The sequence below is a fragment of the Mya arenaria genome, chromosome 4, assembly GCF_026914265.1.
Source record: "Mya arenaria isolate MELC-2E11 chromosome 4, ASM2691426v1".
Taxonomy (NCBI): domain Eukaryota; kingdom Metazoa; phylum Mollusca; class Bivalvia; order Myida; family Myidae; genus Mya; species Mya arenaria.
The window spans coordinates 69363593-69375703 of NC_069125.1; the positions used below are offsets into that span (position 1 = coordinate 69363593).

General features: G+C 39.9%; 1 protein-coding gene across 4 annotated transcripts; it reads right to left on the minus strand.

The window, feature by feature from the left end:
* Positions 1–4847: 4847 nt before the first annotated feature.
* Positions 4848–11470, minus strand: LOC128232563 (uncharacterized). Of its 4 annotated transcripts, none has more exons than XM_052946203.1 (4): positions 11360–11470; positions 10445–10648; positions 10152–10298; positions 4848–5274 (listed from the first exon to the last, which is right to left on the minus strand). In XM_052946203.1, the coding sequence occupies exons 2-4, from the start codon at positions 10626–10628 to the stop codon at positions 5090–5092; spliced, it is 516 nt and encodes a 171-aa protein (XP_052802163.1). In that variant the 5' UTR covers positions 10629–10648; positions 11360–11470; the 3' UTR covers positions 4848–5089. The 4 variants fall into 4 exon arrangements, with proteins under 4 accessions (XP_052802163.1, XP_052802161.1, XP_052802162.1 ...); XM_052946201.1 differs by having other exon boundaries at positions 11290–11442; XM_052946202.1 differs by having other exon boundaries at positions 11274–11419.
* Between the last annotated feature and the right edge of the window lie 641 nt (positions 11471–12111).

Genomic DNA, 12111 nt, shown 5'->3' on the forward strand with positions numbered 1-12111 from the left:
CTGCTCGAATGCAATAATCCTGCTCGGATACACATGAAACTACTCGGATACACATGGATATGCTCGAATGAATATGATCCTGCTTGCATCACATGATCCTGCCCGGTTACAATTGACCCTGCTCGGATATACATGTTCTTGATCGGACGCAAAGCTTCTGATAAACATGCAACTGCTCGGATACTCATGAATATGTTCGAATGCACATGATCCTATTCAGATACACATGATCCTGCCCGAATGCACATGATCCTGCCCGAAAGCACATGATCCTGCTCGAATCCACATGATTCTGCTTGGTAAAAAATGATTCTGCTAGGATACACACCATTCTGCTAGGATACACATGATCCTACTCCGATACACATGATCCTGCCCGAATGTACATGATCCGGCTCGGATACACATGATCCTGCTCGGATACAAATGAATATGCTCGGATACACATGGTCTGCTCGAATGCACATGGTCCTAAGCAAATGCTCATGATCCTAATCGGATACACATGACTCTGCGCGGATACACATCGTCCTGCTCGAATGCACATGATCCTACTCGAATGCACATGATCCTGCTCGGATACACATGATCCTACTCGAATGCACATGATCCTACTCGAATGCACATGATCCTACTCGAATGCACATGATCCTGCTCGAATACACATGATCCCGATAGGACACACATGATCCTGATCGAATGTTCATGATCCTACTAGGATACACATGATCCTGATCGAATACACATGATCCTACTAGGATACACATGATCCTACTCGAATTCACATGCTCCTGCTCGGATAGACATGATCCTACTCGAATTCACATGCTCCTGCTCGGATAGACATGATCCTACTCGAATTCACATGCTCCTGCTCGGATACACATGCTCCTGCTCGAATGTTCATGATCCTACTCGGATACACATGATCCTACTCGGATACACATGATCCTGATAGGATACACATGTTCCTACTCGGATACAAATGATCCTGATAGAATACACATGATCCTACTAGGATACTCATGATCCTGATAGGATACACATGATCCTACTCGGATACACATGCTCCCGCTCGAGTGCAATGGTCCTGCTCGGACACACATGGTTCTGCTCGGATACACATGATCCTGCTCGGATACACATGGTTCTGCTAGGATACACATGATCCTGCTCGGACACACATGGTCCTGCTAGGATACACATGATCCTGCTAGGATACACAAGATTCTGCTTGGATACACATGACCCTGCCGGATTACACTTGACCCTGCTCGGATATACATGCTCCTGGTCAGACGCAATGCTTCTGCTCAAATGCAATCATCCTGCTCGGATACACATGAAACTGATCGGATTCGCATGGATATGCTCGAATGCACATGCTCCTGCTTGGACACGCATAGTCCTGCCCGAATGCACATGATCCTGCTCGAATACACACGATTATGCTTGGTAAAATTGATTCTGCTAGGATACGCATGATTCTGCAAGGATACACATGATCCTGCTCGAATGCACATGATCCTGATAGGATACACATGATCCTACTCAGATACACATGATCTTACTCGGATACACATGCTCCTGGTCGGATACGCATGATCCTGCTCGGATACACATGCTCCTGCTAGGATACACATGATCCTGTTCGAATGCACATGCTCCTGCTCGGATACACATGATCCTGCTCGGATACACATGCTCCTGCTCGGATACACATGCTCCTGCTCGGATACACATGCGCATACTAGGATACACATGATCCTGATAGGATATACATGATCCTGCTCGAATACACATGATCCTTCTCGAATACACATGCTCCTGCTCGGATACACATGCTACTGCTCGGATACACATGATCCTGTTCGAATGCACATGCTCATGCTCGTATACACATGATCCTGCTCGGATACGCATGAACTGCTCAAATACACATGCTCCTGCTCGGATACACATGATCCTGCTCGGATACACATGATCCTGTTCGAATGCACATGATCCTGATAGGATACACATGGTCCTACTCGGATATAAACATGATCTTGCTCGGATTCTTGCTCAAATGCCCATGATCCTACTTGAATGCACATGATCCTACTAGGATACACATGGTCCTACTCGGTTATAAACATGATCCTGCTTGGATTCTTGATCGAATGCACATGATCCTACTTAAATGCACATGATTCTACTCGAATGCACATGATCCTACTCATATACCCATGATCCTACTCGAATGCCCATGATCCTACTCGGATACCCATGATCCTACTCGAATGCCCATGATTCTTCTCGGATACACATGATCCTACTCGAATGGATCCTGCTCGGATGTTCAAGATCCTTCTCGAATGCAATGCATTTTCTGTGCACATTACAGAACTCTGTAGCCCACTACTCCTTAATGTCTTCCTCGTAATAAAATGTTTTTAACACAATTTTACTTTTCATTAGAACTTGAACAAATTTGGATGGACTTGAATTGAAATTTAAAATAAGATTAAATGTGATAGTGTATGTTAAAAAGTGATCATAACTCTGGGATCCATTTTTACCTATTCGCCTTCATTGATATGACAAAATGCATTAATGAAATCAGTTCAAGAAGTCAATGGATATTTAAAAGATTGGTTAAATGAATTTTATTACACACTACTGATGTTGGTGATGTTGATCATAATGATGACGAAAACGTTGAGAACTATTGTGGTGGTGGTGGAGGTGGTGGTGGTGATGGCAAATAAAAAATAAATACTTCTTTCGCTAGATGTATATGTTAGAAGGTGCATTCTTGCTGGAAGGTTTTAACCCAGTACTTTGCCCATGATTCTACTGAAATACCAATCCGCTAATCATCACCCATTTGTGAATCTAGATAAAGTCGTTTGAAATCAGCAGGGAAAAGATCCTCATACAAAGGAGCTTAATACTCCGAAACAAGGACGATAACAAGATTTAAGGTGCAGTCGCGGCTGACACAATACAAGCTAATGCAAATTGTTTGTTAAACACATTACAATGGTTTGTTTTGTTGGAATCATTTTAAAAAGAGAACGAAAATGGGAAAATGTTACTTTTCATTTTTTATTTACTCCGGATTTGAAAAAAGTTTACAAATATTAAAAGGGATTTATTATAAAACAACAACAACAACAACAAAGTTATATGATTCGTGTGCGCTTTGAACATTCATTCTTAATAAGATATATCTGTAAAAAAAAGTTTTGAAGTACATACCTCAAAGACGTTTGGAGCTATGCTCCGAAGAAAAGTAAGGTGAATAAAAGTGAAAAAATATAACGGGTAGCATGAAAAGTACTGAATGGATGAAAACGTAACTTGGAAAATAGATAGATAGCAGTGAGTGGAAGTAGAGTACGCAGGCGCTTTAATCATACCTTCCGTTTTAACTGAATTATCTCCACTTTACAATAAAATGTATATTGACTCCAAAATTCTCTGACTATTGACCTTAAACTTAATATACATTTAAATCGGAGTGCTCTGTCTTTGGTAATTTAAGAGTTATCGCCAATCGTTCATCTTTTATATTTATTTAAAATCCTTCGGAGCATAACTTAGTTTTTTTATCTCAAATTTCATAAACATATATATCGTATTAAGGAAGAGTGCAATACATAGGAAAACCTGACATTGTATAGGGAGTGTTATGCTCCTCTTAAGAAGGAGCTAGGGTATATTACTTTGGCAATATCGGCATTAATTAGCAGAATGCCCTAGGCCTATGGTCCTCAATTTCGTAGGGAGATAGGTTATGAACCTATTGATTTTAAGGTCAGTAGGTCAACGTCTTGGTCGCGGTGACGTTGAACACAATGAGCTTGTCCGATTGAGAAATGAGTGTGCTTAGGCCGAAGGTCCTAAGATTTGGTAGGGAGGTTGGTGGTCATGATCTAAAGATGAGCCCTATTGAGGTCAGTATGTCAAAGGTCAATATCACAGTGACCTTGAACAAATAAACCTTGACCGAACAATATAAAGAGAAGAGCCCATACTTACGAGCTGGGGAGGTTGGTCATGACCTGTAGATAAGTACTGTCTCCCCTTAGAGAGGCTATATCAATTAACTACTATCCCCAAACTTGGAAGGGATGTTGACTATAACCTTTACTTACCCGACATACATTTAATGCGGAATTGCTAATTGGCTGCTATAAGGGAGTAGGAATACATATTTTCCAATCACATTTTTACGCATATTTAATAGAAGTCTTCCTGCTCTTTGTAGACGTCATGGATGCCACGCGACTGGTGGAAGAAATTTGTTTCCGAAAGTTTCCGAAAGTATCTCAAAATTTATTTGAATGGAATGTACTTCCGGTCAGGAGTACATGCAGTCTCTTTTAACTGTACATAATTATGTGGACCGGGTTAATGTGTTGAGATTTTTTTCTTTCGTAAACTTTAAGAAAACTTCTTCAACTAGACGCATGTTCAGGTAAGAATTATTGTTGCCATTGTAAGATTGTATTTGTAACCGCATGTAGGCGGAAGGTTTTGCTGCATCAGCTCGTGTAAGTATTTTTGGCATGTGTTTCGTACCCATCAATATTCACCCGAATCGGGAGCTGTTTAACTTTAGGCTATTTAGGCCTTTCGAGATGTACTGACATTTTTAAAATGCAGTAATGAATAGTTGTTTTATGCTAGATCGTTGGTAGGACTGACTCCTTTGATTACTCTGCTGATTAAAACAAAATTATGTTTGGCTTATTGTCACTAAATGTTCTACAGGTCATATGGCAACAAAGCACGAGTTAATTCCTATCAAATAACTGTGTGTACCATTGTGACAAATCCTCAAAGTGGCAAATAGAATAGACGAAAAAAATATTTTTTATTGGAAGTTTGTATTAAATTGACATGTATGAAACCGGCGAAGAAGGCAATGCTTTCGACATCCGTTAACACTTGTGTGTAAACTGATTATGTATTTATTTATGGTTAGTTAATAAGTATGCACATGACATATGCCTGTAATTTCCAAACATATAAACATTGATATATCGATAAAACAGATAGTTTGCAAGGTTGATTCCCAATGGATGTGACCCTGAATGGTTTACGGGACGACGTCGTATCCCCCTCGCCGGGAGGACTTCCATGATACCAGGATCAGCACGGTTGCAACAAGACACGTGATGTCGGACAATACTGCAAGGTAATACCCGGAACTGAAGTGGCCACCACTGTTGGGAAACTTCATCTCTCCTCCATATATTGCCACTGCTATAACGAAAAAGAGCCCTGCAAAGGAAACAATATGTTACATTTGTTTGGTACTCTCAATACAGTGCTAGTATTTAGTTCGGAAAGTTTCCAAATTAGTCATGAAGATCTACGCATTTGTTAAGGGAATATCCATTTGATTGCAAAATGTGTGTAGCTGTTGTTTACGTGTTTATTTTAAGCATTAATTCTATAAGTATAAATATTAAAGAGGTATTTTTATCACGAAACATGCAAACATTCGCATGGTTGCGTTTATGTTTTATATCTTTTTCTAAAAATGTTCTGACAATGCCATCAGCAGTGGAAGTAAGCATAGTACATCGATTCAAATGTACGGACGAGACCATTTCGATATTCTAAATGAAATACGCGGTGCTTTTGATCCAAGAATGAGATAAAATACAACTGAAATTTTGAAATGTTCTTTTCTACCACTTTAAACCTCTCAGGTAGATTCACACCTGGTAAAATGCCAGAACCGCATGCGATGAATATTTCGCTGGCATCGGTAAAGTTTCCAAAAATATTTTGATTTACAAGATGAGAAAAAAACAACACATTTTTATATATGCAATTTAGTAAGTATGTATTTTGAAATTTTGTTTAAAAGAATGGGCTACAAGTCAGTCGGATTCAGTTGATTTAAACAAAATATATTATTTAAATACGTGGTTATTTTGTTCGAACAAAAATAGCTACATCTAATTGGTTTGGATGTTGATCTAGTCAGACCTACTCTGTTCACAGGAGTTGTATTGTTATTGTTGATATACATTTTGTTTTGAAACTTTAAAACGTTACTAAATGTTTTTTAAGAAATACTTTTGAGTATTTTTTATAGCATTTGTTCGTGACATTCCAAAATTTATTAATATACCACATTTTGCAATAATGTATTTTATTCTTTTGTTTTTTTTTGTCTTTTTTTCCATGTTATCTAACCACATGTCAGTCAATATTGAAACAGATGCAATATGTGCTTGTTTCTTGCGAAACAGGGTGTATCTACTTGATTGTCCGTTAGCTATTTACCTTATACCTCGAAACAGGTTCAAGTTATTTATTTGGTCTCTGGGCTTTTTTGGCAAGGGCAGCTTTGGACGTGGGATTTGATATTTTCCCGGTTTCGCATTTATTTATTCATAAGAAATATTTTTCGAGCTTATATAAGTCAAAATATGATTCAAGCAAAGTTTCATCATATATTTACGAGCTGAGTATCACTTTAACACTAAACTGTTCTAAATCAGTATCATTAACTGATTCACATTGCAAAAGAACAAACAATAGCCAAAACACAACATGTAGCGTTACAATATTAAACTTCCATGTGCATTTGGCTAAATAATATATAAGTATAAGGGAATTTTTATACCAAAAAGACGATAAATACATAATTAAACTTAATTGCATATTCAGAAAGAAATGAAGCTAATACATCATCGCATTTCCAAAAACACGTTTGTACTGCACATACGAATGGATTTCTTATCGTGTATTTATTTCAATTTTGTATAATGAAAACAATTTTTAATTCTTAACAACAGAGACAATTGCACTTTCTCCAATATGCTTCCCTCTTCAAGAAATGAACCCAAGCCTAAATCAGTACTTTATTCTAGTCAATTTAGTAGTTAAGTATCTCTTAACAAGAACAACGGATGTGTGCCGTTGAAACAAAGACTGTCACATGCATTTGACACTTATTTACATTTTCGTTCATGTGATGTTGACTTTTATAGTCGCGATTTTACCACAATACATGTACATACTTTAAAATACTGTGTGAAAATCTCCAGTTTTGATGATTAAAATATCGTTTTATTATATACGGTTCAATAATGAAACTTTTAGATTATTATCTACGTTGTCAGCCAATGTTATACCCTAGATTATAGCCTTCAGTTCCAACTAATGAAATCGCATATCAGCCTTCAATTAAAACCACGCATAATCGTTAAGACTTTGAGAGACATGACGGCCTTATTTGGTTCCCAACCTGCTGACAACAGGTAACAATGTAAGCTATTTAGAACATACATGTACTAGTTAAAATCTTAATGACTAAGAAAGGCTAAGTTAGGTAAGGGTGAGAGTGGTTTAGTGGTATAGGTGTCTCCTCTCACCGAAGAGGTTTTGGGTTCGATCCTCACCAGGGGTACTTTCTCATGCCCTTTCGGCCACAGCACGGGTTTCTGCCCAGGTAACGGACTGAAGAGTGATCTTATAAGCTATCGGCTTTCGTCACAATCGAGCATAAATACATTAGTATAAACCAAGAAGGGCTCGCCCATTTCTATCGTACCATCCTTCTGAATCATTGAATATTTGACTGATATAATTATTACATAACAAATGAATTGTCATAAGAGTTATGATTACACAATATGGTATTTGTCTAGAAAATTGTAATGATAATGAATCTATTTAATTTCATATTCAGTGTTTGGAAGAGACTGTTCCCGTCACATCAATCAATGACGTATTTAATACCACCGCATGCGGGTCATAATCATACGTTATTCATCTCATGGTTTACTTCAAAGTTATGAAAGTCTCATTTTCTTTCAATGTTTGACCTTTTTATAGGTCGAATTGAAATACGTTTGTATACGGTATACCCGAAGTTCAAAAATGGTTTGAAGAACATTTAGACGTGAACGCTGTTACGGTGTGGGTTACAAGGTGAAAGCCAACATGTACGGCCAAATCCAGTTAGTCACTAAGAACATTGAGACGTGTACGCTATCACGGTGTGGGTTACACGGTGAAAGCCAACATGTACGGCCAAATCCAGTAAGTCACTAAGAACATTGAGACGTGAACGCTATCACGGTGTGGGTTACATGGTGAAAGCCAACATGTACGGCCAAATCCAGTTAGTCACTAAGAACATTGAGACGTGTACGCTATCACGGTGTGGGTTACATGGTGAAAGCCAACATGTATGGCCAAATCCAGTTAGTCACTAAGAACATTGAGACGTGTACGCTATCACGGTGTGGGTTACACGGTGAAAGCCAACATGTACGGCCAAATCCAGTTAGTCACTAAGAACATTGAGACGTGTACGCTATCACGGTGTGGGTTACATGGTGAAAGCCAACATGTACGGCCAAATCCAGTAAGTCACTAAGATTATTGAGACGTGTACGCTATCACGGTGTGGGTTACATGGTGAAAGCCAACATGTACGGCCAAATCCAGTAAGTCACTAAGAACATTGAGACGTGTACGCTATCACGTTGTGGGTTACATGGTGAAAGCCAACATGTACGGCCAAATCCAGTTAGTCACTAAGAACATTGAGACGTGTACGCTATCACGGTGTGGGTTACACGGTGAAAGCCAACATATACGGCCAAATCCAGTGAGTCACTAAGAACATTGAGACGTGTACGCTATCACGGTGTGGGTTACACGGTAACAGCCAACATGTACGGCCAAATCCAGTAAGTCACTAAGAACATTGAGACGTGTACGCTATCACGGTGTGGGTTACATGGTGAAAGCCAACATGTACGGCCAAATCCAGTTAGTCACTAAGAACATTGAGACGAGTACGCTATCACGGTGTGGGTTACATGGTGAAAGCCAACATGTACGGCCAAATCCAGTTAGTCGCTAAGAACATTGAGACGTGTACGCTATCACGGTGTGGGTTACACGGTAAAAGCCAACATGTACGGCCAAATTTAGTTAGTCACCAAGATTATTGAGACGTGTACGCTATCACGGTGTGGGTTACACGGTAAAAGCCAACGTGTACTGCCAAATCCAGTTAGTCACCAAGATTATTGAGACGTGTACGCTATCACGGTGTGGGTTACACGGTAAAAGCCAACATGTACGGCCAAATCCAGTTAGTCACTAAAAACATTGAGACGTGTACGCTATCACGGTGTGGGTTACACGGTAAAAGCCAACATGTACGGCCAAATCCAGTTAGTCACCAAGATTATTGAGACGTGTACGCTATCAAGGTGTGGGTTACACGGTAAAAGCCAACGTGTACGGCCAAATCCAGTTAGTCACCAAGATTATTGAGACGTGTACGCTATCACGGTGTGGGTTACACGGTAAAAGCCAACGTGTACGGCCAAATCCAGTTAGTCACCAAGATTATTGAGACGTGTACGCTATCACGGTGTGGGTTACACGGTAAAAGCCAACGTGTACGGCCAAATCAAGTTAGTCACCAAGATTATTGAGACGTGTACGCTATCACGGTGTGGGTTACATGGTAAAGGCGAACATGTACGGCCAAATCCAGTTAGTCACCAAGATTATTGAGACGTGTACGCTATCACGGTGTTGGTTACATGGTAAAAGCCAACATGTACGGCCAAATCCAGTTAGTCACCAAGATTATTGAGACGTGTACGCTATCACGGTGTGGGTTACATGGTAAAAGCCAACATGTACGGCCAAATCCAGTTAGTCACCAAGATTATTGAGACGTGTACGCTATCACGGTGTGGGTTACATGGTAAAAGCCAACATGTACGGCCAAATCCAGTTAATCTTGTAATTGGGTTTGTTGATATATGTGGCTTTCATGCCGCACACTATGCGTTGATACATTTTCCTTTGATGTAATGCATCAGTATATGTTGATGTTAATGATCGAAACAGAAAGAGCATACGATTTGTGCACGGATATACAAATATTAACCTTTTTTATTAACCGCTACGAGGCCACATATTCCCCAGTTAAAAAGCGCCAAAATATCGCTCATATGATTCTGCTTGTTTTGATCATTACATTCAAATGAGTTTTAAACGATAATGCATTAAGATCATTTTGGCAACAACCTATATTATGCGCCTCTAAAAAGGCGTGCATATGCTTATAAAGAAAGTGGAAATAATACAAAAAGGAAAACACGTACACGCGGCAGCAGACGAAGCCGCTCCGACGGCTGGATAGAGCACCTGTTCAGCTCGTAGGTGTAGCGTTGTCATGACGAGGGACACCATGGTGGCCACAATACCCAGCACTACAAACGCTCGTACAGCTTTCAACCAGCCTGAGGTCGCTGCAAGGTTGATAACACATAGGATTTAGGTAAATTATAACTGGTAAATGTATGGTTTGTAACGGTATCGATTACTGTTACATACATGCTAATGAATTTCAATTACAAAACCATTAAAAGAAATAATTATTAAATATTCTTTCTACCGATTTGAGTGCAATCTAGCTTTCCCGATTGTTTAAAGCAGATTTTCCACAGGCCCATCCAGACTTTAGAGGATCCAACTTGTTTGGTAGTCACCCAGTAGGGTATGGAGCAGCTAACAATGCTTATCACCAGCGCCACGCTCAGCATGCCCAGAGCGATTATCACCAAGGTCTTCCATGCCATAACTGACTACGTACAGATATCTACAAACATTTAAAATGACTACAAAAATATGTTTTATTAATAATATCGTGACAACTACACGGACGAGCACAGCAAGGCTCACGGATCAGAGCGCAACAAGGCTCACGGATCAGAGCGCAACAAGGCTCACGGATCAGAGCGCAACAATGCTCACGGATCAGAGCGCAGCAAGGCTCACGGATCAGAGCGCAGCAAGGCTCACGGATCAGAGCGCAACAAGGCTCACGGATCAGAGCGCAACAAGGCTCACAGATCAGAGCGCAACAAGACTCACGGATCAGAGCGCAGCAAGGCTCACGGATCAGAGCGCAACAAGGCTCACGGATCAGAGCGCAACAAGGCTCACGGATCAGAGCGCAACAAGGCTCACGGATCAGAGCGCAACATATGCCCAAGATTCAATATCTTGTAACAAATGGTATCGTTAGTAATGTGTTTATATCAACTGTAAAACGAATCGTTTGATCATCATTCTTGGCGAAGAAACTCAAGACATATAACTTAAAATTACGTTCGTTTTAAGATACAACTAGAAGTTTCAATCAAAAACAATTACATGTATGCAGTAAACATATCTTCGTTAAGTCATCGTTAAATATATTTTCACGAAATATATGTACATACTTATTTTCTTACTCACAATAGAAAATGTTAAATTCCAAAGATGGTTGAGTTTTATAATAAAACAGCAAACACTGAATACTCCTTACTTTATATTGTCAAAGTGTTTGCGGACATTATAAGATGTATTATGCTGACTCAATGACCACTTCAGTATGAATCGTGTGTACGTGTTAGTTCGTTTCATGTGATTCACTGACCTTGTGCTTTAATTGGACTATTTTTTTAAACTATTTTGAGCATTTGCTAAGACAATAGAGGTTATTTATCATTAACGAGTGGCTCATGGAGCTCTTTTCTCTTTGTGTGTATCACGTCTTCATCATGATGTGCATTGAAGTCGCCTCTCCTGTCATGAAACGTTGGGACAAAAACGGGTGAACTCCTCGACCGGTTTTGATCCTCTTCTACTCCTCGTAGCACCTGGATGGTCAGGTTTTTTCCCAAGATAACTCTGCACTAGCGGTCCCAGCGCATCCGGCGCCGCCCCCCTAAAATCGTTTACTTTTTATTTCACTATAGGAGAAAAAAAGAATTTAAACACGCCCCAAAATGCACCATTTTCGACTAGCAATTGATAAAGTGTTCGTGTGGGACGACCCCCAAACACCCATGCCGACACTTTAAACCAAATAAATTTCGGTTTTGAGGGAGGGTCGCAAGCCAAAAGGTTGCGCCCCTAAGTTACGCCCCTCTTACATCGAATCCTAGACTCTTGTCCCTGCTCTGCACTGGTTCCATCAGGTAGACTCAGGAGCCCTCGGACCATTCTGCATTACTCCACCAAGGGATATGTACACTGCTTGTTCATACTTTGTCGGCAGTTGGCTTGCCATGCTAG

Excerpts from the sequence above, each read along its gene's own strand:
- LOC128232563 (XM_052946203.1), bottom strand. The coding sequence starts at position 10,628 with ATGGCATGGAAGACCTTGGTGATAATCGCTCTGGGCATGCTGAGCGTG. Across the intron at positions 10,299-10,444 it reads GCTAGATTGCACTCAAATCG|CGACCTCAGGCTGGTTGAAA; the intron begins GTAGAAAGAATA and ends TCAACCTTGCAG. Across the intron at positions 5,275-10,151 it reads GGCTTCGTCTGCTGCCGCGT|GGCTCTTTTTCGTTATAGCA; the intron begins GTACGTGTTTTC and ends TTTCCTTTGCAG.